We start from the raw sequence: 27,166 nt of genomic DNA, 5'->3' as shown, positions 1-27,166 counted from the left end.
CTCAGCATGCGTCGTCTTGACGCTGTGCTGACCTGCGTCAAACGCAACATGTTGCATTTTGATACGGTCGGCGCAGCTTCAAAACGACGCATGCGGAGGCATCCGTATGGCCTGCGTACCCAATGTTAAAGATAGGGTACGCAGGATGCATCTTCACCAAGTCCGTAAAAAAGCGTTTTCTTTATTAACAAACTTCAAACATAGAGGATACAGACTTCAGCACAACCATATGGGTAAGAATCTCAACGCGTTTCTGGAGACTAGGCTCCCTTAATCATGACCATGATTAAGGGAGCCTAGTCTCCAGAAACGCGTTGAGATTCTTACCCATGTGGTTGTGCTGAAGTCTGTATCCTCCATGTTTAAAGTTTGTTAATAAAGAAAACGTTTTTTTACGGACTCGGTGAAGCTGGACATTTCTTTCTTTTTTTGGATCTTGCACGCCTGGACGCAGCGGGTCCGTGCTCCAGAGGTTTGGTTGCTGAATCACGGGTGAGCTGGTTTATGTTCCTTGTTACTAAGCAGGATGCATGCAGGCGTAGGCGGAGCTGAAGGAAAAGGTGCGGCAGTGGGCGGGGCTTCATAGAGGAAGAAGGCTTTCGTCCGCAGCCGTGCCGAACGCTAGTGTGAAGCTAGCCTTACACCCTGAAATTGTTAGAGCTGTTGCCCATGTGGTTGATGCTCTGCCACCAACCCAAGTTAGTGTAGAGAGGTTGTTCTCTAGCCTTAAAATACTTAGGTCAGATTTGAGGTCATCTATGAAGGAAGATCTGATGGAGGCAATACTATTTTTAAGAGCAAATTCATAGACTGCATAAATGTTATTCAGTACGTTTTTGTTGAAAACTGTTTTTTTTCCCATTTACTGCATAGTGTATATTAAATTGTAAATATGCAAAAGTTTTTTGTTCTAAAGTTGTATTTCAATAAATAGATTGTATGTTCTATCTAAATGGCTTGATTATTGTATCATAATAATGATTAAAAGCCTGATGATACAATTTTACTACAGTAAATTTATCACTCAAACTTAAACATGAGCCATGTATGAGGGAGTGAGTCATGGAATTTGAGGAATCGGAGTCAGGTTTGGCTTACCGACTCCACAGCCCTGCTACTATATAGTGTATGCAATGAAAAAAAGTCAAACTGGAGGACATTCAAAATCATTTTTTTTATTCTCATGACACTTTCCTTGTTTAGTATGCTTCATTTACACAGCATTTTTATCAGTGTTTTTTTATTTTATTTTTTTTTATTACCGGTACAGACAAAAAAAATGGCATTGCGTTAGAGGATTTGTTAAATGCAACCATAGATAACTGCAATAATAATAATAAATATACATAAACTGTACAGCAAACTTTTTTAGGGCTTGAAAAGTAGATATGTTGCACTAAAACTCATTGGTAAAGTGTTTTTTTGTTCATTTTTTATGTCCGGTACGTCACTCTTCAACTGAAATGCCATGATAAGAAGCCTTGTATTTGGCAAGACTGGTGGGGTTTATTTCGGACTGTAGTGTTGGAGAAAAACAGCAGTTATGGCTGTTAGCCCCTTTCTCATTTCCAGATTAAAGCTTTCACATCTCCGCTTCCTTTGCTGATGTCTTTATTGGCCATGTTTCTCAGCACAAACTAGATCATGTGGCCATTTAACAAGAAGGTGGCAGCCTTAATAATGATCTGGGTTATTTCTAATCAGACATTACCTGTGGATGCCTGGTAAATTGAATTATAGCAGCATCATAAAATGTTAAAGTGGAGAGTGGACAGGTCACTGCTGTGGTGCACCAGTGTCTCTGCATAGAAAGTAATACAGCCTTCCCTGCATATGGTCATGTTCTGAGTTGGAGACAGGGGGCCGCCACTCAGATTGCAACTCAACCTTTGGACTAGAAATGCTTAAGGCATCAACAAAATGTTTCCCATCATCTTTCAGATTGGTCATAATCTTCTTAGTAGTGAGGGATTGTATGCACCAATATTCAGTGAAGATGGGATTAACAAATCTAATTAAGGTGCATCTTTCCACTGAAATATTTTTAATGACGAAAAAACCTTACATTAAAATGCATCAAGAAGGTAATACATTAACTGGAAACAAGGTATTTATTCCTGACATAGGGTTAGTGCAATGCTGTGCCTTTCTGTCTATATAGTGTTACTACAGGTTTTACTCATTTATTGGGAACAAGTCATAAATATTAATTTAGCTTATCCGTGTGATGGCATAATACTTCCGGTCAGCATTGGATCTTTACCATAAACTCGAATCCAGAATTTGCTGATCCAATGGGAAACTCCTCAGAAAAATAACACATTTCCATTGACAGTTGTAATGTCATGTGATTACTCTGATAATCCCAAAGTTGGAGGGGCTTCTGCAATTTTCGTGCGTGCTGCGTAAGGTCCGAGCCCTTCATGAATACAGTGCGTTGTGTAGAACTCTGCATGTGCTCCAACACCTTCCAATTCTCCCCAGCATAAGGCCACAAATTCAAGTTCTCCAGTGAATGTTCACCCTTTGCTGAACCCCTCACAACCCAAAAAAAAACCAGCAAACCTCAAATTAAACCAATAGTTTAAATAAAAAAAAAAAAAGAAAAACGAAAAAAAAGAGGTCTTGTACAGCTCATGCTCTTATATACTGAGGAAAGCTCAGAGTATGAATTGTGAATTCCCTTTAGCACGGGACTGTTCACAGCCAGCAGTATCCAGTGCTTAGTAGAACTAGAATAACTTAAATACTATTGAGCTACATAACTAAAATAAAAAAAATAAACTATTTTTCACAGCTCTATATCCAGTGTGTTACATTGCTGTACTCTGGAAATAATTTATCATTAAATTATATTAACTTGTGTCTTCTTATTTACATTTACCTAGTTTTCATTTGTTCATGTTCCTCCATTCAATGTATAAAATAACTATATATATATATATTTTTTTTTTACTTATGCTCCAAACATCAAGAGTTCAGAGACTCCTGTGTAGAATCTGAGGGGTAAATCAAGTCATCTGCTCACATCATCAGTACTAAAATTATTCTACAAACATTTCACAAAGGCAAAAACCCCACCAGAGACTTCACAAATACAAAGGTAAATGTGCACGGTTGGGCAGAACAAAACAAAAAGTTCAGTAATCTTCAGGGTTCTGTCTATGGAGTACGCTTGTGAGGGCTCCCATATACACAGACTGGTCTTTTCCAAGTTATCTTTTTATTTGTTAGGATGAGGGTCAACCACTAAGTGGGTCTTCTCGATAATGAATAGCATGCCTCAGCTTCTCCAGCATGATCTCAAGGGAAGAGTATTGCGGGAGCTTTATCATGAACATGCAGGTCTCCACACGGATGTACCTGGAATCTGGCGAACCTGCAAAAAATATTTTAATTATCAGCTAATATGAGATTTCTCTTGTGTTCTGTGCATAGACTTCACCACTGTACAATGATATCAAGACATAGAAGACCTTACTGTCACTCGTATGTGATTACCTGTTGCTCCATCAGGTGGTGCAATCTTCATGGGGTATGGAGGAACATGTGCAGTATCTGGCCCCCCATCTTTACAAGGGCATGTGAAGGGAATTCGTTCCTGATTGCAGGCGAATTTAATGAACTTACAAAGTTCTTCCTGAGTAAACATCTCCAAAGCACTCCAGAAAAACTCGATGTGCTGATCAGTCTCCATTAGACCGACTTGATACATGGTGTGAGCCTAGAACAGGACAAAGGAATAGAACGTTGAGGGATATAACAAAATAATTCACAGTTTTATGGTCTAATCTTGCTAGCTTTGTGAGACTCGTACCTTTAAAAACTCCAGATTGATAAATGGTAGCCCACATGTTCTAAGCTCCATCTCTAGGGCTGTTAGGCTGGTGAGAAGCTGCAGGGGAATGATGGAGCCCAGACCAGCACGTACAGCAGTCATACATTCCTGGTTCTTTAGCTCACGCATTCGTAGATTTCGGATTCCTGCTGCGTATATATCCTTGTTCTCCCAGCTATAATGTAAAGCCATACATAAATTTATTAAAAACGCTTAGGTTTTATTTCCGTATGTCATGTCACAGTGGAGTGTGTTAGTGTTGGAGGAAAGTACTGGTTGGCAATTGTCAGTCTCTACAGATCACTGACAGCTATAGGACAAAGGCATCTGAGAAGCGATCAAACTATGGCTTCCACCAGAAGTGTCTCCCCTACAATTTAAGAAATGTCTGTAAGTATAAACTTGGACAATATTTACCTTTATTGCTATTAATTCTGAGGATTTCTTAACAGGATACTACCACTAGATTCATGCTGCCTTTATCACATCGGCACTAATCAGAGCCTGGCAATTGCAGCCAGACATGTTGTTCTCTGAATATGAGGGACATTTCAGAGAAAACAGTTTGAAAAGATAGCTGAGGACTATAGGGAGATTAGACTAGCTTAGGCTACGTTCACACTAGCGTTGCGCCGCCCTGCGTCGGCGACGCAACGCGCGACGCATGGAAAAAAACGCGCGCAAACGCGCGCGTTTTGCGACGCGTGCGTCGTTTTTTGACGAAATCGGACGCAAGAAAAATGCAACTTGTAGCATTTTCTTGCGTCCGACGCTAGCGTCTAAAACGACGCACGTGTCGGAAAACGCGTGCAAAAAGACGCACGCGTCCCCTATGTTAAACATAGGGGCGCGTCGCCGCTGCGTCGCCGACGCAACAGCGACGCGACGCTAATGTGAACGTAGCCTTAGCATGGCCCCAGCCAGCTTCTCCCTGACCACTCTAGAATTGATTGACCGTTGTTCTTCATATTTATGCACAAAAGATACCTGTCAATTTACTAGAGCGGTGCGGGGAAATCCAGCCATGGACATCATCAGACGAGTCAGATCTCTTCTCATAGCACCTGGCCGTCTGATCAAGCTACTGTACGTTCTCTATGAAACCTTGCAATGTTTCAGAGTAAAACTTACTTGGCTGCACTTGCACAACGGGGCTCTGATTCATGCTATCCGCAGTTTGGGCATTAAGAATCTAATAACAGGTTTTGTTTAATGATCCCTAGTGACAAGTCGTGACATCAGGTACTCACATAACAGGAATGTGTCTTCCATTTTCACACAGTTCGACCTCCTCCGCGGTCATAGTTGGATAAGTAAATTTACAGCTTGGCTTGTTGGGGTACTCTGGACTCTCAGTAGGGAGATGCTGTGATGCTATTTCAGCACAGAGAGCTTCCAGGTCAGCCTCATCGTTTACCTATGGAAATAGAGAAAAAACAGATTAGAGTCCTAAAGGTACCGTCACATTAAGCTACGCTGCAGCGATCTAGACAACGATCCCGATCGCTGCAGCGTCGCTGGAGAGCTGTCACAGGTGATGCGGGAGATCCAGCGACGAAATAAAGCTCTGGACTTTCTGCTCCGACCAACGATGGCACAGCAGGATCCTGATCGCTGCTGCCTGTCAAACTGAACGATATCGCTAGCCAGGACGCTGCAACGTCACAGATCGCTAGCGATATCGTTCAGTGTGACGGTACCTTTACTCTCATGTACCAGATAACAAGGACACAGAAACAAAACATATAAACTAGAAATCGGTATCTATCTAGCCACAAGAGCATTAGTGAGGTTGGGCAGTATGTGATGCCCTGACATGTAATCATACACTTGATCCAGCAGTGTTCAATATGGTTAAGGCCAAGAATCTACATAAGTCAGACAAGTTGTTCCCTCTACTTATACAGGAAAAGAACCAATCTATCGCTACAAAGAAGCAAACGTTTATCCTGAACATCATATTATGCTGCAGCACAAAGGTGTTCCCTTCACCAGAACTTGACAGCTCAGGCTAAACCTTAGACAGCAATTTGAGTAATCAGTAGTGAAGCTTCATCTAATATATGCCACACGCAGATTTATCAGATGGGGAAATATGATGGAACACTAAATGAAAACATGGCAGATTTATCAACACTGTCCAATTGTTGTTCACATGGCAAACGTAGAGTAGATAGTCTTAAAATGTGCCAGATTTATCATAGTGGTTCATGTTTGATAAATCTAATTTTACCAGATTTTTACTGTCTACTCTAAGCTTACACCACCTACCAGGTGGCTTAATTTATGCCAAATTTTGGACCATGGTATCACACTTTAGATCACGTTTCCAGAAAGCCAAGCCCATTTTCACCAAAACCATGTCTCCTTGTATAACATGGCACAAAATGCACATTACACCAGAATTGTGGCACATTTAGCTTGATAAATGTGTTGGCTTCAGAGTACGATACGGATTGCTTTACAGCTCTCAAGCCAACTCTCCAGGGATGTGTATGTGGAGTTGTGTGTGTGTGTGGAAGCTATGCAGACACAAGCGAAGGGACAAAACACCTTATGTAAAGAAGTAGACACAAAGTGAGATATTTACATTTTCAAACTTCTTGATGTAGTTGTGGGTTAGAATATCAGCTTCATAGAGATCAGCTTCAGGATCCAATGGTTCTCCCACAAGCATCTTCCAAAAGCAAGGCAAGAGATCAAGAGGAAGGGGAACGTCGGCTCGGATAGCTATACCCAGGAGCTGACCAAAGAAATGGAGCAACTGCTCCTCTGCATAGGTTATAGGGGTAGGAGTAAGAAGGTATTTCCCCTGTAAAACACAAGCATGCATAGGTGGGTAGGGCATAATATATTATGAAAGGGCATTTATGTCAATGATTACAATATGTGTTTTATTTTTCTTTTAGGCAGGACTATCATACAGTGGGTACAGAAAGTAATTAGACCCTTTTAAAATGTTCACTCTGTTTCATTGCAGCCATTTGGTAAATTCACAAAAGTTCATTTTTTCTCATTAATGTAAACTGTGCACCCCATCTTGACTGAAAAAAAACTAAAAATGAGTAAATTATTGCAAATTTCTTAAAAAAAAGAAAAACTAAAATATCACATGGTCATAAGTATTCAGACCCTTTTCTTAGTATTGAGTAGAAGCACTCTTTTGAGCTAGTACAGCCATGAGTCTTCTTGGGAATGATGCAACAAGTTTTTCACACCTGGATTTGGGGATCCTTTGCCATTCTTCCCTACAGATCCTCTCCAGTTCTGTCAGGTTGGATGGTGAACGTTGGTGGACAGCCATTTTCAGGTCTCTCCAGAGAAGCTCAATTGGGTTTAGGTCAGGGCTCTGGCTGGGCCAGTCAAGAATGGTCACAGAGTTGTTCTGAAGCCACTCCTTTGTTATTTTAGCTGTGTGCTTACGGTCATTGTCTTTTTGGAAGGTGAACCTTCAGCCAAGTCTGAGGTCCAGACCACTCTAGAAGAGGTTTTCATCCAGGATATCTCTTTACTTCGCCGCATTCATGTTTCCTTCAATGGCAACCAGTCGTCCTGTCCCTGCAGCTGAAAAACACCCCCATAGCATGATGCTGCCACCACCATCATGTTTCACTGTTGGGATTGTATTGGGCAGGTGATGCGCAGTGATATATATGTGATATTTCAGTTTTTTCTTTTTTAATAAATATGCAAAAATTTCTACATTTCAGTTTTTTTTTTAGTCAAGATGGGGTGCAGACTGTACATTGAAAAAAGAAAAAACTTTTTTGAATTTACCAAATTGCTGCAATGAAACAAAAGAGTGAAAAGTTTAAAAGGGGTCTGAATACTTTCCGTACCCACTGTACGTGCAGGCCTATTCTCACCTGCCTTATCAATGCAGAACTTCCATTTTAATAATTTAGTCTTATGTGGGAATAGTCTAAACCAAATAATATAACACTAACATCCAATGCATCTACCTGTTTCCTACATTTTCCATGCAGATTGAGGCCCTGATTCATCAGTTTTTGACAGATTTCTGACAGAAAACAATTTGAAAAGTCAGAAAACTTTCAAAACTCAGTTACATAGTTACACAGGTTGAAAAAAGACCCAAGTTCATTAAGTCCAACCTTTCTCCACCAATTGTACATTTAGTCACTAATTTAACTATAACCCGCAATGTTATGTGTATTGAGGAAATTATCCAGCCCTTTTTAAAGCTGTTACAGTGTCTGCCATTACTATCACACATTCAACATTCTGACGGCTCTAACTGTAAAGAACCTTTTCCTATTTAGCTGCCAGAATCGCCTTCTTCCACCTATAATAAGTGCCCCCTGGTCCTAAGTATGGTCCTTGGATGGAATAAACCATGTGCCAATCCTGACCACACACATTTCTTTATACATGTAAATGAGATCTCCTCTGAGGCATCTTTTTTCTAATCTAAACAAGCCCAACTTTTCCAACCTCTCATCTTATGAGAGGCCTTCCATCCTTGTAATAATCTATGAATTGACTCTAACTTCTGAATATCCTTTTTAAAAAATTGGAGCCCAAAACTGGACCTGATATTCTAGGCGTGGCCTCACTGGTGATTTATAAAGGGGTAATAATACGTTGGGATCGCGGGATTTTCTTGCTCTTTTTATACATCCTAAAATCTTGTTTGCTTTTGCGGCTGCTCCTTGACATTGAGTACTAATGATCAACTTACTTGTAACCAGAATACCAAAGTCCTTCTCCTGTTCTGAAGTCCCAAGTACTCTCCTATTTAATGTATATGCCGCAATAGGTCTAGATTTATCTACATTAAATCTCATTTGCCAAGTGTTTGCTCATTCAGACATCTTATCCTGACCGTTTTGCAATATTGTAATGTCAAGATCAGATTTGAATATCCCACAAAGTTTTGTGTCATCAACAAAGACTGACACTTTACCCTCAATCCCATCCAGTAGATCATTAATAAAGAGGTTAAAAATAATCGGTCCTAACACAGATCCCTGTGGTACCCCACCACTGACTATATCCCATTTAACCACATATCCAAGCCCTTTCCACTTCCTGCCGACTTCAACTCAAAAATATTTCACAAATCCGTTCATTCCTCAACCAAGAATCTGCAAAAACCCTAGTGCATGCCCTCATCATCTATCGCCTTGACTACTGCAACCTCCTGCTCTGTGGCCTCCTCTCTAACACTCTCGCACCCCTCCAATCTATTCTAAACTCTGCTGCCCGACTAATCCACCTGTCCCCCCCGCTATTCCCCGGCCTCTTCCCTCTGTCAATCCCTTCACTGGCTCCCCATTGCCCAGAGACTCCAGTACAAAACCCTAACCATGACGTACAAAGCCATCCACAACCTGTCTCCTCCATACATCTGTGACCTCGTCTCCCGGTATTTACCTACACGCAACCTCCGATCCTCACAAGATCTCCTTCTCTACTCCCCTCTTATCTCCACTTCCCACAATCGTATACAAGATTTCTCTCGCGTATCACCCCTACTCTGGAACCCTCTACCACAACACATCAGACTCTCGCCTACCATCGAAACCTTCAAAAAGAGCCTGAAGACCCACCTCTTCCGACAAGCCTACAACCTGCAGTAATCACTGATCGACCAAACCGCTGCATGACCAGCTCTATCCTCGCCTACTGTATTCTCACCCATCCCTTGTAGATTGTGAGCCTTCGCGGGCAGGGTCCTCTCTCCTCCTGTACCAGTTATGACTTGTATTGTTTAAGATTATTGTACTTGTTTTTATTATGTATACCCCTCCTCACATGTAAAGCGCCATGGAATAAACGGCGCTGTAACAATAAATAATAATAATTTAGGGAACGTGCCATTTACGATGACTGTTCGGCAAAAATGATTGTGACTTTTGGTATTAACAAGAAAGAATTGTCCAGTTCCAAAGAGAGAAGAGGTGGGGAGGGATGATGTGTGGCGACAGGTGACATAACTTACAACATAAATGTTGCTCCAGTACTGGACTGGTGTAAGATTTCTGGAGAGAAGCATGGAGGCGCATTCCAGTGATAAGATATGCTCAATTCATTAGCAGTATGCATGTATTAAAGAATTAGGCGCATTTTACTCATGCACGCCCATAATTCATTAAGACATGCGAAAAGCCCAAATAGTTAGCGTGTTATTCAGCAGTTTTGAGTACAAAACACTTTGAAAAGTCACAACGTTTTGGCCGAACTCGAGGTTGTGGAAAAATGTGATTTTTAGCATCTTCAAGCCAGTTTCACCCAGCTCCACCAAAATGGGTGGACAAGGTTGTGGTACACCAGATCGTCTAATTCAGAATTTGTGGCACACCTTACGCCGAAATCTTACTCCATTCGATGACGCGAGTAAGATTTGTGGCGAGGCACATGCCACTTTTAAAGCAAGCATGATTTATTAAGACAAGTGGCAAGTGCTCCTATAAATGAATCGGGAGCATCTGAGTCAAACATGCCCCCTCATCAAGACTAGCATTGTTCACGCAAGTCTTGATGAATCGGAGCCTACAGGCTACATCTGAATTAGAACATTAAGATGAAATACCAGCAGGACGTCATACAGGACATTACAAAATGAACACATTCCTTGTCATGATCTTTTTCCATCTCACTATAGTAGCTTGATGTTACCTTATTCTTATTAACAGCAGAGCTGGGACACAGCAGCAGAAGGGACAAACAGGAGCTCTGCAGTTCTTTACACACTTGCCAAAGGAAATGCCGGAATGATCCACCTGGAAAACACATCCAGCATTACATACAAGCATATTATATCCATTTTTAACTATGATGGATATTTGAAGATAACACAGTAAACATTTGTCCTTATGAAAAACTATTTTAATAATAGGTGATTATTAATATGTGTACTTTCATTTGCAAATATACTAGAAAAAGGAAGTCTTAGAAAAATTCCCCTAAGTATTAAGCAATGGTCAGAATCCTAAGTAAAAAGAAGGGAGAAGATCATGTTTATCTCAACCAGAAAGTCCTCCTAACACTCACTTGTTCCATGCACCTCTTCCCCAGTAAAACGAATATTGAAGGCATAAGTTGGGTCTCCTCCACTTGCTAGTTTAACACAGAGTTGGGAGGAGGGTATACATGCCAATTGTCGAGCTGCTTGGCAGAAGTAAGAGTTCTCTGAGCCCCGAATTTCACCTGTGGGAAAAGTAACCATGTTTCATAGGCCAGAACATAAATACACAAGCATAAGAAAGGCAGAAAATGGATGTTCAGTCCCATCAAATCATAATATACCAAAGGTCTCATCAATCCAATCTGTTGATCGTCAGACATTGGCACATTTCTTTAGTCTAACTTTATCAATTGTTACAGAAGAAGCAGGAGGTAATAAATAATAATAATAATAATAATTTTATTTATATAGCGCCAACATATTCCGCAGCGCTTTACAAATTATAGAGGGGACTTGTACAGACAATAGACATTACAGCATAACAGAAATACAGTTCAAAACAGATACCAGGAGGAGTGAGGGCCCTGCTCGCAAGCTTACAAACTATGGGGAAAAGGGGAGACACGAGAGGTGGATGGTAACAATTGCTTTAGTTATTCGGACCAGCTATAGTGTAAGGCTCAGGTGTTCATGTAAAGCTGCATGAACCAGTTACCTGCCTAAGTATGTAGCAGTACAGACACAGAGGGCTAATACTGCATAAAGTGTATGAGAACATGATGCGAGGAACCTTTTTTTTTTTTTTTATTATAAATAGGCCACACAGGGATCGTTAGGTTAATGCATTGAGGCGGTAGGCCAGTCTGAACAAATGAGTTTTTAGGGCACGCTTAAAACTGTGGGGATTGGGGATTAATCGTATTAACCTAGGTAGTGCATTCCAAAGAATCGGCGCAGCACGTGTAAAGTCTTGGAGACGGGAGTGGGAGGTTCTGATTATTGAGGATGCTAACCTGAGGTCATTAGCGGAGCGGAGGGCACGGGTAGGGTGGTAGACTGATACCAGGTAATAAGATCATTTTGGGTACTCACTGTAAAATCTCCTTCTCGGAGCCTTCATTGGACAACACAAGACGATGGGTGTATGCTGCTGCCACTAGGAGGCTGACGCTGGGCAAAAAAATTGGCTCCTCCTCAGCAGGGTACACCCACCAACTGTCACAATGCAACTCAGTTAGTGGGAAAGAAGGAGAAGCCAAATAGAGCATAACATCAAAACATTATGATAGAAACGCATGTCCCCCAATGAATGGTCAGAGAAAGACATTTTACAGTGAGTATCCAAAATCCTCTCATCTCTATCGCTTCATTGTGGGATACACAAGACCATGGGACGTCCCAAAGCAGTCCCAAGGGTGGAAAAACACAACAACCAGGAAAGAAGTAGGCATATTTCCTTCATGTCTGGAAAGGAGCAACTGCCACCTGGAGAGTCCTCCAGCCCAGGCTGGCATCTGCCAAGGCATAGTTATGAACTCTAGTCACACCGCCGGAAAAAGCTGACGGCGAAATGCGTGTGGGGGTGAGGGAACGCTGTGTGAAACACTCCTATTGCGTCCACATCCTTGTAAGGTAATGCCATTATTCATATCAGTTATGTTTGGCTAATAGACGTAAGCCCCTTTATCTATATGGGATATAAGCAGCACTATAGCACTTTATGAGATAATACTTGGGGGGGGGGGGGGGGGGGAGGCTTTATTTATAGCTAATAGTACCTTTAGGCAATTTAGAAATTGATGACTATAAGAGTAATATAATGGGCAATGCCTGACTATGTATATGGATGGATTATTTGAAACATGTTAATAGGTACAAATGCATAATATATAATGCTCCTTTTTCCGTCTATTTCTGCCAATGGATGTTTCAGTGTTTTTTTCAGCAGCGTCCCCTACATGACATTTTGTTAGTGTATTTATTTTAATTGTTTGTAAATCAATAAATGTATAATTTATGGGATCTCTTTGTGGAACTGTAATTTTTTCTAATTACTTTACGGTTCACTCCTTTGTGTAATGAAATTCTTCGAGAAGTGCCCATTTACTAAAATAGTATCCAATTGCGGAATAGTGTAATTAATAGTTATGAACTCTGTAGAACTTTGAAAAACTGTGAACCTGCAGAGCGGATGCCTGGTGACGCATGGCCTATGAAGCCCTCATTGCCTGCGTGGAGTCGTAACCACGGGGGAAAGCATTTTGTTCTTTGTCCAAAAATTTAGGAAGCATAAGAACTGGATCCAAAAAGTGATAGTCGCTTTGGATGCTGGTAGGCCCTTCCAGACACCTTCAGAATTATGTAGAGGGAATCAGAGTGTCTAAAGGGAAATTTCCTGGAAAAGTAGATGCAAACTGTTCTAACGAGGCCCAGCTTGTTTAGGGACTGTTCCAAAGGATGAATGGGAGAAGGATAAAAGGAAGCACCCTTTCTTCATTGAGATGAAAGGATGATACCACCTTTGGAAGAAAGGAGGGAGCTGGTCCCAGCAGTATCTTGTCCTGATGGAGAATAAGGAAGGGAGTGTGGCAGGAGAGAGCTGCCAGTTAAGAAACCCATCTGAAGGGACACCTTCCAGGAGAGAAAAAGCAGAGAGATATCCCGAAGAGGCTCAAAGTGAGAACACTGAAGAACATCCAGGACCAGGGGATGAGGTGGGCCACTCCCTGGAGAAAAGTCCTGATCCGAATACAAGAAGCCATGTGTTTCTCGAACAGGATTGATAGAGCAGAGACCTGACACTTAGAGCTCAGAGCAAGACCGGACTGCAAGAAGACCAATAGGGACAGGAGGAAGAAGGTCATGGGGGTGGTGGGATTGGATTCACACCATCAGAAAAAGGCCTTACAGGTACGATGATGGATACGGAAAGAGGAAGGCTTGCGGGCCTGGATCATCATTTGGATAACCTGATCCGAAAAACCTGAAGCTCTCAATATGGCGGCCTAAACAGCCATGCTGTTAAATTGAGAGACTGATAATTCTGGTGGAAGAGAGGACCCTGGGATCGTAGGTTTGAAAGCTTCCACAGTGTCCACGAGCAGGTTGACCACCTCTGCATACAAAGAACTTCTTGGTCAATTCGGAGCTACGAGGATGACAGGAACGCCTTCCGACCTTGATCTTTTTGATCAGTCTGGGATGAAGGGGAAGAGGGGAAAGAGTTAAGGAAGAGCAAACTGAGACCAAGGAATCACCGGAGTGTTGGAGCTGAGCGTGAGGGGGTCATGGAAACTAACAAGGGAACCTTGATGCTCATTCTGGATACCATCAGGTCGACATCAAGGATGCCCCATTGATGACAGATCTGGGGGAATACGGATGGGTGAAGAGAGTACTCTCCCACTGCCAGACTCTTGCAACTTATAAAGTCGGTGGCCCAATTGCCTACTACAGGTATATGAACTGCAGATATGGCTGGGACTTTGTGCTCCGTCTAGGTGAGGATCCGAGAAATTTCCATTAGGGACGAACGTCTCAGAGTTCCTCCTTGTTGGTTTATGTACACTACAGCAGTTGTGCTGCCCAATTGGATGTGGACAGGGAGGCTTGTCAGGAGGTCCTGCCAGTGGAGAAGAGCTTGACAAATGGCTTTGATCTTGAGGATATTGATGAGGTTTCGAAAGACTGCTCCCCATTCGAGGAGATTGGCAACTGTTTGTATGGCCGGCCACTGGATCAGTAGAAATAAACGTCCGCGGTGAAAGAGTGGACAACAGCCACCAGGCTAGAGACTGTTTACCCGACTTGGAAGGGAGATCCGCAGGTCCACTGAGACAAGAGAGCTAGCTGCCGTGGTCTGAAATGGAACTGGGTGAAAGGAATCAAATGTACTCGTTTGCTCAGGAGCTTGAGATCCAGGATGGGACAAACAGAGCCATAACCCTTCGGGACCACAAAAAGACTTGAATAAGACCCCATAAAGTGCTCTTGTGGAGGAACGGTGACGATGATGCCTAAATGAAGAAGCGATAAAATGGCTTTGAAAAACCCTGAAACAAGAAAAGGGTTTCTTGGGGGGGATTGGGAGGGTGTTGGGGGGTAGGGAGAGGACTGGAAAAAACGATTTGGGGGCAGGGAAGTACACTATTTTGTATCCAGAGGAGACTACCTCTGTGACGCAAGGGTTTTTGACTGTGGAGAACCACATCTCCTGAAAGAAAACAAGACGTCCACCCTCCTTGGGAGAGCTCCCAGGTGGAAGCAACTAGTCATGTGAAAGAGAATCTGTTGGATCTACTTCTGGACAATCCGTTCTGCGTGTTGCACGGGCGCCCGGAGGGGGCCATCTTGAAAGTCTCCTTTTTTCCTGAAGGTTGGATGGATTGTCCTTATGGTTCAACCCTTCACCTGAGCGAAAGTGGAAAGGCCTATGCCTAGCAGGGGATCATCTGGGTTGAAGAAGCAGGGTGCTTTTCCCGCAAGTAACATAGAAAACAATCTGGTGCAGCTTGGCTCAGAATAGACAAGATCCCTTAAAGGGGAGGCTGGAGAGGGGACTTTTTGGAAGCTGGGACTGCGGGCCAAACTTTTAGCCTTATGACCCTTCGAATGGATAATAGGTTGCTGGGGGCTTGGGCCGTGCAGCTGGCAGCATAAAGGAAGCTGAGAGGAGGTATTTCACAGCAAGGGCAATCTAGTCAGTAAGGTCCATCAGATCATCAGAAGGAGCACCAGCAAGAATGCCCTGTCGTAATTGCTTAGCCCAAGCCGTCTCGGATTTTGACACCCCAGTGGCAGCGAAGGTTGAAAACAGAACCGAGCATGCAGATTCAAAGACAGATTTGGCCAGACTCAAGGTGTTTATCAGTGGAATCCTTAAGGTATGCTCTGTCAGATATGTGAGAATGGTCTTAGCATATAATCTGGAAACCGAAGGGTCCACAACAGGGGATTCGGACCAAGTCTTCAGGAAGCTGGGGGGAAAGGGATACAGAGAATATCCAAATGCTTCCTTCTTTGATATCTCTTCTCCAGGTGAGCCCACTCAGATAAAACCCCATCAAACTCCTTATTATTGGCAAACAAGGATGAAGACTCATGGGGAAAAGAGGGCCCAGAGACGCCACTTTCAGCAGCACCTAGGCAGAGAAGAGAATTTTACTTTCAAACACCCTGAAGATGACAGTCAGGCTACCTATTCACTGAAATAGTGGACTGCTGCTGGAGACATCTGACTGTAAAGGCAGTTAGTGGACAAATTCTGCGCTGCCGACAGAATGGAGACGTATATCCCAGTATGGTAAGGTGGTGGTTTATTTCAACGCGTTTCAAAGTATATAACTTCTTCTTCAGGAAAAAACACATGTATCCACATGTATATTCTCTTGATGTGTTAGGGGATCAGGTCCTGCCTTGCAGACCTGAGAGGGAACAGTGAGACATATTCCACACTTTTCGCTCGGTCGCGGGTGATAACAGAGTGACATATTCCACACTATTTCCTTTCCTCACAAGACAATCTGAAAAAGAAAACATTAAAAGAAAACAACAAACCTACTGATACTAAACTTCCTGCCAGTTAGTGGGTATATACAGCTGGGAGGAGTTAACTTTTTTGCCTAGTGTCAGCAGCATACACCCATGGTTTCCGGTGTCTTCCAATAAAGCGATAGAGAAATCACATTTAGTAGTGGTTAGCAATCATCTTGCAAACATCCAGGTATGGACTGGGGCTGAAATTCAGCCCTGGCATTTGAAGTCACACAGACCCATGCTGTCCCAAAGCACTAGATTGGATATATTACCCTGGATAAAGGAAAGCAAGATTTACTACAAGACCAATATTTCTAATGATACCGGTGGCCTGGTGTGGTAAGTGACGGAGTCATCGACTTTGTGCTCCGTCACAACTCAACAGTATGGGTGTCTTGAAAACACAGATTCTGTTAACAATGCAGCAGCCTACAATCAGAACGGCCCTTCTGGCATTTGCCAGAATTGCCAGATGGTCAGTCCGGCCCTGCATACATCCTATAATCAGCAATTAGTGGGATAGTAAAATTTCAGGAACTCGCAAACGATGCTCTTATTGAAGAAAATAAAATAATCTTTCATGTAGCCATTTTGGGAACCTGTGTATTCCACTTCTGTCTTATAAATAATGGGAGATATTAGAATATTTGGCTGTCAGCCGTGGTAAAACGTTACTTTTAATATGAAGGACTTATTTTCCAATTCAGGCTTAATAATTACTTCATGGTGCACTAAAAACCATTGTAGCACATGCATGAGTTATAAAAGACTTTATATGACAAAACTAGGGATGATAATCTGTAAAATGGTAGGCCTCAGAACCGCCTCCTACCTGCTAGCATCCATGGACCTTCTTTTGATTAGCCCAGCCTGGCACAATGTCAAAGATGATATAATGCCAGGCTAGTTAATCAAAAGAGGATCTGTGGATTCCAACAAGTAAAGGTACCATCACACATAACGATATCGTTAACGATATAACTTGTAACCAGGGTAAATATCGTGTTACTAAGCGCAGGGCCGCGCTTAGTAACCTGATATTTACCCTGGTTACCATTGTAAAAGTAAAAACAAAAAAACTACATACTCACATTCTGATGTCTGTCACGTCCCCCGGCGTCCACTGTGTCAGCGCCGGCCGTAAAGCAGAGCACAGCGGTGACGTCACCGCTGTGCTCTGCTTTACGGCCGGCGCTGACACAGTCAGTGCAGGGAGACTCTCGGCAGCAGCGCGTGCATTAGCAGCGCTCTTGCCGAAAGCAGTTTTAACCCTGTGGACGCCGGCGGGGGACGTGACAGACATCAGAATGTGAGTATGTAGTGTTTTTTTTTTTACTTTTACAATGGTAACCAGGGTAAATATCGGGTTCCTAAGCGTGGCCCTGCACTTAGTAACCCGATGTTTACCCTGGTTACCCGGGTGCTGCAGGGGGACTTCGGCATCGTTGAAGACAGTTTCAACAATGCCGAAGTCTTTCCCCTGATCGTTGGTCGTTGGAGAGAGCTGTCTGTGTGACAGCTCCCCAGCGACCACACAACGACTTACCAATGATAACGGCCAGGTCGTATCGCTGGTCGTGATCGTTGGTAAGTCGTTTAGTGTAACTATACCTTAAGAAGTGATTTGCAGTGTTCCTGTTCAGCAGTCACAGATTAACGATGTAGCCACCGATTCGGGTCCTGTTAATCGGATCACACAATCTATATTCAAAAGCTCTCAGTGTTCTGCAGAGGTTTGTCACTACTAAATAAGCATTCGTCTTACTACATGCTCAGTGTGAATTATACTTACAACTCAATATGTGCAAGGGCAAATAATTAACAGCTTATAAAGAAAACTACCCCTAATAAAATATAACCTTTATTCAAGAAATATGATAAAAAAATCCCAACAGCGGGATTATATTCCTTATAATTTTATTGCCTAGGAAAAACAGGGCTTAAAAAAATGCAAAAAGAGAGCAAACCAAAAGATAGTAGCCCTCTATCTGACTAGTCGATGTAAATATTAATATACTAAAATGACTAGAAAAAATGTTAGGAAAAAGCCCTTCTAACATTATAACTAGATATCTAGAGGTATGCCCAGTCAAAAAAACTAACTAGTTTTTTGACTGGGCATACCTCTAGATATCTAGTTTTTCTTTGTAACATGCTCAGTGGGCTTTAAACAATATTTGCCCTCTCAGATGTACAAATGAATCCATTTACCTCCTACAATTTCCAAGGGATCGAGGCTGATCTCAGGTGCAGCATGGTCAGCAGTCCTCTGCACAGTTGCATTTAACACCCGATTCATCACAGTTACTTTTGTATCATAGAAGATCAGTCCTATTTTCAGAACATACAAGAAAGGTATTAACACACACTACCACATTAGATAATTTGTAACTTAGACAATGAATCCGATTGCTCCCACAGTAATCATAGTAATGTAAAAAATAAAATGATGGGGACATCCCGCTGAAAACTGTGGTGAAGGCCACTGAAGATACATCTGTCTAGTCTGATCTTACAGAAAAACATACATACAGCAATGATCTTGAAAACAAAACCCAGCATCTTTAACTCCTAAAACATTTCTCTAATGCTAGGCTGAAAGGCAAAATAAAAATATCAGCAGATCCGGGACTGAGCTAGAAGTATAGGCCTTAGCACAATAGTTTCCCGTAAAGAGGCAAAATGCAAGCAACAGTTTTCACTTCACAGTTCAGCATTAAAATATTCTCGCACCTTTTGCTTGTTGTAGTAAAGCAGCAATGCTGTGCATATACATGTCTGTCTGCCGTAACTCCACAAGAGGCAGGAAAAAGGTTTCTAGAGTGGTGTTCAGTGACTGAAGAAGGGCAAACCGGAGTCGAAAACTCTCAATGGGCACATCTGAGAGTGACAAGACATTTAAAAGCAAATTAAATGACATGCATTTATTGTGATACATACATGGTTTGTATCTAGAAAGACTTGCGCTGTTTAAGGGGTTTTCCATATCCTTATCATTATACAGGATATGCTATAAATACCCTTGGGGCCCTCGCCTACTGGGAAAATGGAGACACCTGCTACACTTCCACAAGGGAGTGGATGCACTGGCATCCAATTGCAATCTATGGAAATTACTGATAGATCTGAGCATTAAATCCAGGGAGGACAATGGATTTGTTATAAATGTTATTTTAAAATCAAACTTTTTTTTATTACAATTCTTTTTTTTTATCACAACAGTAAAAAAACAACAACTCAACAATGAAAGGGACCCAGTCCCTCTTCCCCCGCCTCCACAATGTCACCCTATTGAACATAACATCTTGAGATAAATATTTCACAGTTCTGTCCACGGCAGATTAGAAGTCTTGCAATATGAATAACCACTATCATAACAATATTAATGGGGAATCTAGATCTTGGTTTGGCGCAGTTATATACATGTCTAAAGTTGCCTAATGTGGAATATAGCACCTATCATATCTTTAAATTGAATCTATACATAAAACAAAACAGACCTAGTCAAAATCTTGGTCATAAATGTTTAAGATGGAAGTAATTATTGTACGAAGTGGGCTTAGGCGCAGAGCTCGCACCATACCCTGAACGTGCCATGTGTCAAACCATTGGCATCTGCCTGTAACCGCAGCGACAGGATCATGCTCCAATCGATACTCTTAAAACATTTAAATGACACTGTCAATCAATCATTCACTGACAGCAGTATTTTCATAACATGATTGCCGGTGTGCACGTGCACCAGTCTTCGCAAGAAACCTCGCTACTGTATACTCCATACTGAAAGCCTACAGCAGTATTGCAATATACAGAACAAGAAACAATTGCATGTGCAAGTCCCTAAAGGGACTGAAAAAGTAATAAAAATAACAAATTATATATATAAAAATTAAAACGCACCCTATTTATATATAGAAAAACAGACAAAAAAGTCCAATCAGAATATAAAAATAATTAACCTATATGATTACACACTGTGAAAAGAAAAAACGTGAAAACACTAGAAACGTGGGTTTTGGTCCCCGCAGCTCCTTAAAAAAAATCTAATAAAAAAGGGATCAAAATATTGTATGTATCCTAAAATGGTATCAATAAAACTCACAGCTATTGGTCAAAAAATTAAAAAAAGTTCTGGGTCTCAAAATTTGTTTATTTTTTATTTTGAAATTTTCTTTTTAATACTTAGGCCAGGTTCACATTGCGTTAACAACAGCCCGTTCAACACATGCGTTAACGGGCTGCTGTTAACGCAAGTGCCGATGTGCCATCGCGCTAGCGCAGATAGAGCTAGCAGATGCTCTATCTGCGCTAGCAGTGACGGACCCGGAAATGCTGCAGCCCGCGTCCCACGGTCCATCACTCAATGACGGCACATCGCTAGCGCACGCCCACTGTGTAGTGCAGTGAAATGAGGTATCGACGGACGTCATGAAAATAGTAAAAAACGTGTGCGACGGGTCCTGTTAAATGACGGATGCGTCGTTTGTATTGGTCAATGGAAAAAGAGAGAGAGAGAGTTTTTCCAGATCTGAAAATCCTTCCGGGCATGCTCAGAGGGGAAAAGCGGTATCCGTCGCTGGATTCCAGTGTGCGACGGATCCTACGTCCATAGACTTCTATTCAACGACGTATGCCGCAGGATCCGTCGCGACACTATTTCCTGATGCAGACAAAAAAGTTACATTGAACGTTTTTTTCCAGACGACAGTCCGCCAAAACACGACTGATCCGTCGCACGACGGATGCAACGTGTGGCCATCCGTCGCTAATACAAGTCTGTGGGAAAAAAACGGATCATGTGGGCACATTTGCAGGATCCGTTTTTTTTCCAAAACGACGCATTGCGACAGATCTGAAAAGACGGAAGTGTGAAAGAAGCCTTAGGCTGCTTTCACACATCAGTCTTTTGCAATCAGACGCAATCCGTCGAATTGTAAAAAAACGAATCCAGTGTCTGATGCCGCCGGATCTGTTTTTTTCTCATAGACTTGTATTAGCCAAGGATTGCGATGGATGGCCTCACGCTTCATCCATCATTTGCCGGATCCGTTTTTTTCTCATAGACTTGTATTAGCGACGGATGGCCTCACGTATCATCTGCCGATCGCCGGATCCGTCGAAAATTGTCTATCCGGTGGCCGGAGACAACGGATAAAGTAAAGTTTTTTGTCTCCGTCGAAAAAAAGGACAGAGACGGATCCGTCGCATCCATTGTTTATTAGAATGGAAGCCTATGGGCACCGGTTCCATCAAATGACGGAATCCGGCAACGGATTCTGTTTTTTTTAACTGAGCATGCCCCGATTTTTTTTAGCTTCCTTTAGCCAGCCCTCCTAGTCGGATCTGTTGAAAAAACTGATCTGTCATGACACTTTTTCACAATCTGCGACAAATCAGTTTTTTTTTCAAAATACGACGGATTGCGACTGATGGCAAAAAACTGATGTGTGAAAGGTGCCTTACACCAGAGGTCCCCAACTCCAGTCCTCAAGGCCCACCAACAGGTCATGTTTTCAGGATTTCCTTTGCATTGCACAGGTGATGCAATTATTACCTGGGCAAGACTAAGGAAATCCTGAAAACATGACATGTTGGTGGGCCTTGAGGGCTGGAGTTGGGGACCCCTGCCTTACACCAACGGAAAGTATGTCTTTTTCCTCTTAGGAGAAGATTAAAAAATAAAAGCGCAATAATTAAAATTTGCGGCAGCGAGAATGGGTTAATAGGTACAATCTCACTCTGTACAGAGACAAGTTAGGACATAGAAGTAAGAAACCACCTACTCAGAAGACAAGACACTCTGGGATCAGCAGTGTCAGACATATCCAAGTACACCTCATGAGGGTGTAGCCGGGCTGGAGTTATTGCAAGGTGACGGCACAGCCGGTTGATATACTGAACCAGAGCCACATCCATTTCAAGTGTCCATTTTCTACTAGATTTCTGAGCATGTCGTGTATCAATGCAGGCACACCTAGATTAAAAAAACAAACAAACAACTACTCCGCTTGTTTCACCAAAGAATTGAAAATGCATGGAACCTCATCTAAAAGGTGTTTAAAAAACCAATAGACATTATTTAAGGTTAAAGATTTAATTAAAGATTGCACCAGTTCGTACCTTTCGTAGTGGAGATCATATCCACATGACAAAATTGCCCTCCAGATGCTTCTTATGTCTTGTTTAGCTTTGTCAACCACAAATTTTTGGAATCCATCTAGTGTTAGGAACTTCTCCTCTGCAACTAAACAATGGCACGAAGACCCATGGATTAAATAACGAACACAATACACAATATCCAGGGCCAAATCCATAAAGATGGAACATACTTTCTTGCTTCTTAGTTGGAGATTTATCAGGATCTTTTTCGTCCGGCCGATTTTTATCGGGAGATTTTGGCTTCACAGTTGGCTTCTTTTCACTTAAGGCAGTTCTGTAAAAAATTAGAACATTTTTCTTAATTTTATACCAAAATGTGCCGTAAGTTAAATTTAAAGAGGTTCTCCAACAATAAACCACTTATTAGAACGCTGCAATCTCAAGTCATTTCCAAATTTAAAATTGCCACTTTGAAATTTAGGATAGGTTTTTCAACACTTGGCAGAATAAAGGCACCGTTTACAATATTATCAATAGCAGAGGTACTGTAGTGATGCCCATCAGCCTATTGCTGCACCCCTTGTGATGTAATAAGCTCTTTGGAAAGAACTTTCCTCTACTGCTTGGGTAGCAGCCTTCACCGCGTGCAACTCCACATGGACACTCAAAGACTTTTCACTTTCAATTCTAGTATTTTTCCTGGGAAAGGCAGCTCAGTTTTTTTTGCCTCAGGACATCTAATAAAAGTAGAGCTAGCCTTTAAAAATCCTTTTTAGTGGGGTAAAAGAGTATTGTACATGAATACTTTGGAGTATCTAGAGTGAATTAGAAGTATCTCACATTCAGTAGCTCAGCAACACTTCATTGTCATCAAAAAATGTAAATCCTTTATGTTATAAAATATTACATTTTATTAGATAAAAAATCATGTTCAAAAGAATAAGTGCAGAAAAGAAAACCAGCCGAGTGTTTTTGGCATTGGAACTGCTCAGATGTTTACTACCACTTCCAGCGTCTCTCTACTGATCTATCATGAACGAAGCAAAACAGGTTAAAAAAAAAAAAAGCAACAAAACAAAATTTTATGAACTCCACTTTACATTATGTTTACAGGAAGAAACAGATGAAGACCTCATTTAAAGCTCAAGTGTTAAACTCAAGCCCTGTGGCCCAAATCCAGCCTACCACAAACCGCTCTCCACTGTGCTGGCGCCACCCCCTCTTGCAAGTGTTGGGTGTGGTAGGATGCAGCTAGAACTTAGCAGAGGGGTTGGTGCCAGCACCTCCACACCACTTTACATAGCATCTCACAGGCAGTGGCACAGCTCCGAGAGCCCTAACCGGGGGGCACAGCTCCGACAGCTCCGAGAGCCCTACCTGGGAGGCACAGCTCCGAGAGCCCTACCTGGGAGGCACAGCTCCGAGAGCCCTACCTGGGAGGCACAGCTCCGAGAGCCCTACCTGGGAGGCACAGCTCCGAGAGCCCTACCTGGGAGGCACAGCTCCGGGAGCCCTACCTGGGAGGCACAGCTCCGAGAGCCCTACCTGGGAGGCACAGCTCCGAGAGCCCTACCTGGGAGGCACAGCTCCGAGAGCCCTACCTGGGAGACACAGCTCCGAGAGCCCTACCTGGGAGGCACAGCTCCGAGAGCCCTACCTGGGGGGCACAGCGCCGAGAATATTTTCGCTTTTTCTAAGCTGCTATCTATTTTCAATGTTTTAGGCATCTCTGTTTTTTGAATTTCCCCACAGGTTTATACTAAGCCTTTGTGGAAATATTTTCGGATTCTCGGTATTCTCTTGCTATCCCGGTGCATGTTTTATTTATCATTTATTTTATTCCCAGCAAACACAGTGGAGGAGGATAGTTAGTCCTTGTATGGGCTTTCTGTTTGGGTTTTTATTTGTTTTTATATATTTGTGTTGTGTTTATCTGGTTTAAAAATAAAATTATTGGTTTGACATTTTTGGTGACACACTTTTTCTCTCAGCTGGCCTGCATACCCACAAGTGTGTGGTTTGTGATTCTGATATTTATTCTGTAGTAACCTCAGGTTCCTCTTTTCATTATTTGGATTAAAAAGTTCTGTACATAAGACAGGCCATGGATGTGAACAGGACCAATGTGTTTTGACAGTCACGTCTCAATCACAGTCTATCATCCAAGAAAAATAGTAGAATGAATAGTGATTGGATGAAACGTAACCTTTAATAGGTATAGATAAAAATATGGTAAACATACAACATGTAAACAGGGGAGGGAAAACCCTTGTGCCTATGTGACCCTAACCAACACAGAAAGGGGAAGAAGAAAAAAAAAACAAAACAAAAAGATGCTGACAGTGCCGTACACACCTATCACTGTTGAGTTGACAACCCAATGCGCTGTTAAGTTGTACAACTAACTATTGGTATATTACAACAGCAGGTATAGTGCTAAGTGCTGTAAGCACACCTATAATGTACCCTATAGGTTGTGTATAGTACATAGATATGTTTATCTTGATGTACCGTAGGTATGTTCACATAAACATCAAACCCCACAATACTGGTCATGTGCCCCGGTTACTTCATCTGTACGATCCAAATGTGACCCACTCATTTCCTATTTCCATTGTTTATCATAGGCATATAGCAGTGTTCACTGATCATGACCCTTAGGGCTCCAATGTAGCCAGATTGTGTGAATGTTACCTTTAAACGGTACCATGTGCATTAGGTGCCATAAACAACTGTCAGTACTCTAGCAGCATATAAGAGGCAATTAGTCAAAGCTTGACCGAAACCAGTATCACCATGTCAAATAAGACTGGGACCACGCTGCCCCAAGAACAATATTCATGAGCATCCCCCTTGTTTATATTGGTGCGGTCGAAGTACTTTTAGAGCAATCTTCGTTGTCACTAGTCCGTGCCACTTTTTGCATAAAGTACAATTAAATGGATAGATCTCACCCGATGGTGGAGAGAATCATCCTGTCTCTCAAAGGGTGAGAAAGCCTCTGTTGGAATTGGCGTCTCCCGACGCTTTCAGTCCGTTAGGACTCATCAGGGGAGTATGAGGACCTATGGCTGCCACTTTACAGGTCTCCCCGCTTCTGTGCTATTAATAGTTACAAGCACAAAGGAGCGCCTGTGAGGTTCCGCCCCTGGCGTGTGATGCGCTTCCTGTGCTTTGCCCGCTACTTCCGGTTTTGCGGAGCGCTCGTACGGACTGAGAAGCGCTGGGTGCCATGGAGATGGAATGCTAAGCGCTCCACTCCGCAATCATGCGCCGTCCGGCACAGTACCAGTAAAGCTCCATACCGGAGGTATATTTAGTGTAACGCCCACTGAGGACCTGTCACAGAGTGTGCAAGTGTATTTTAATCTGTGCACCAATGTATAAGATGGACAAAGCTAATACACCGCACTTAAATGGATGGACAAATTCGTTTTAACGCTGTCCTATCCACCCACTGATATGGTCTGGTATTTTTCAGACTACTCATGTAGACACATTACTTAAAGGCCCGGTGAGGCCAGATGTAATCCCCTATGCAACATGTAAATGTTGTATATGGACCCCCAAAAGGATTGGTTGTTGCGGCAAGACATCAGGTCAGGTATGGTGTAATGATAGAATTACGTTCAGCACCCATCGAGATGAACCCCACAAACAACAGGAACTATGGGGAAGGAGGAGAGAAAATGGAATGATTTATAATATGGAGGGGTACATGCCAAAGACACACCCATTAGGTATAGGGAGAGATACGGGACACCACCAACGGCAGGACCTTATAAATGAAAGGAATGAAAGAAGGCGCCCTATTATGCCCTTTCCTGATACACTATCTTCCTGAGATCCTGCCTGACGCGGAGGTTGGCACCCTAGAAGACCCTGCGCATGTGGCGCCCCCACTCAACGTAGACTATCCCTACCTATCTGTCCCTAGTTAGGACAGGCAGGGGAGAAAGATGTATGGATGTTCGGAGGATATTACTTAATGTAAAGAACAAGTGGGTTGGGTATATGTGCCTGGGTAAGATAAGACATATCTGTGGTCCTGCCTGACGCGGGGGTTGGCACCCTAAAACCTTACGTCTTGGCGCCCCCACTCCTCGACGGCTTTCCCTCCCTAGTCGTCCCTGTTGCCTCATTGAAGGCATGTTTGGTGTATAAAGGGAGGTTATGGAGACTAGGACAATCTATAAGAAGCAGTTGTAGGGCTGTGATTCGTTCAGTTCCAATGGTTGGACCGTTTTTAGATAAAAAATCCACCTGCTTTCTTTTTGAAGTATTGACTTGTCCCACTCCCCTCCTCTTACCGGGGGTGCAATTTTGTCTATTTCCACAAAGGTATTCTTTTTAGGGTCACCCTGGTGGAAGGAGTTCATGTGGGTTGCGACCGGTGTTTCTCTCTTGTTAATGATGTCTCGAAGGGGCTTGCATACCCTTTTCCGGACCTCTCGCTTAGTTTTTCCCACATACTCCATGCCACACTCGCATTTGGCTTTATAAATTACGCCTTTTGTGCGACAGTTAATGAAGTGTCGAATGGAGTAAGAGGTGCCTGTTACATTACTTGAGAATTTTTTAGTGGTCAGGATGGAAGCGCAGGCCTTACAGTTGCCACACCTGAAACAGCCTTTAATATGGTCCAGATGTGGATTCAGATTGATTTTTGGATCATAATGGCTGTGGACCAACCTGTCCCCCAAAGATCTCCCTTTCCGGTAAGTGATTTGTCGGTACGATGACACATGACTCTTGATGTCTCT

The 27,166-nt window shown here is 42.6% G+C and overlaps 1 protein-coding gene across 2 annotated transcripts in view; it reads right to left on the bottom strand.

Annotated features, from left to right (window-relative positions):
- Positions 1 to 1,155: 1,155 nt before the first annotated feature.
- Positions 1,156 to 27,166, bottom strand: part of HECTD4 (HECT domain E3 ubiquitin protein ligase 4) — a 336,354-nt gene continuing 310,343 nt past the window's right edge. For both annotated transcript variants that reach the window (XM_069754771.1, XM_069754778.1), the window contains exons 65-76: positions 22,634 to 22,737; positions 22,425 to 22,548; positions 22,088 to 22,278; positions 19,038 to 19,184; positions 18,516 to 18,635; positions 10,856 to 11,011; positions 10,481 to 10,584; positions 6,429 to 6,650; positions 5,089 to 5,255; positions 3,818 to 4,013; positions 3,502 to 3,724; positions 1,156 to 3,379 (exon numbers count right to left, since the gene is read on the bottom strand). In XM_069754771.1, coding sequence (XP_069610872.1) covers positions 3,243 to 3,379; positions 3,502 to 3,724; positions 3,818 to 4,013; positions 5,089 to 5,255; positions 6,429 to 6,650; positions 10,481 to 10,584; positions 10,856 to 11,011; positions 18,516 to 18,635; positions 19,038 to 19,184; positions 22,088 to 22,278; positions 22,425 to 22,548; positions 22,634 to 22,737 — 1,891 coding nt within the window. In that variant the 3' untranslated portion in view covers positions 1,156 to 3,242. The remainder of the gene's footprint in view (positions 3,380 to 3,501; positions 3,725 to 3,817; positions 4,014 to 5,088; positions 5,256 to 6,428; positions 6,651 to 10,480; positions 10,585 to 10,855; positions 11,012 to 18,515; positions 18,636 to 19,037; positions 19,185 to 22,087; positions 22,279 to 22,424; positions 22,549 to 22,633; positions 22,738 to 27,166) is intronic.

The sequence above is a fragment of the Ranitomeya imitator genome, chromosome 1 (genome assembly GCF_032444005.1).
Source record: "Ranitomeya imitator isolate aRanImi1 chromosome 1, aRanImi1.pri, whole genome shotgun sequence".
Classification (NCBI taxonomy): Eukaryota; Metazoa; Chordata; class Amphibia; order Anura; family Dendrobatidae; genus Ranitomeya; species Ranitomeya imitator.
The sequence above is the reverse complement of the archived record's forward strand: the minus strand, read 5'-3'. Positions and strand labels throughout refer to the sequence as shown.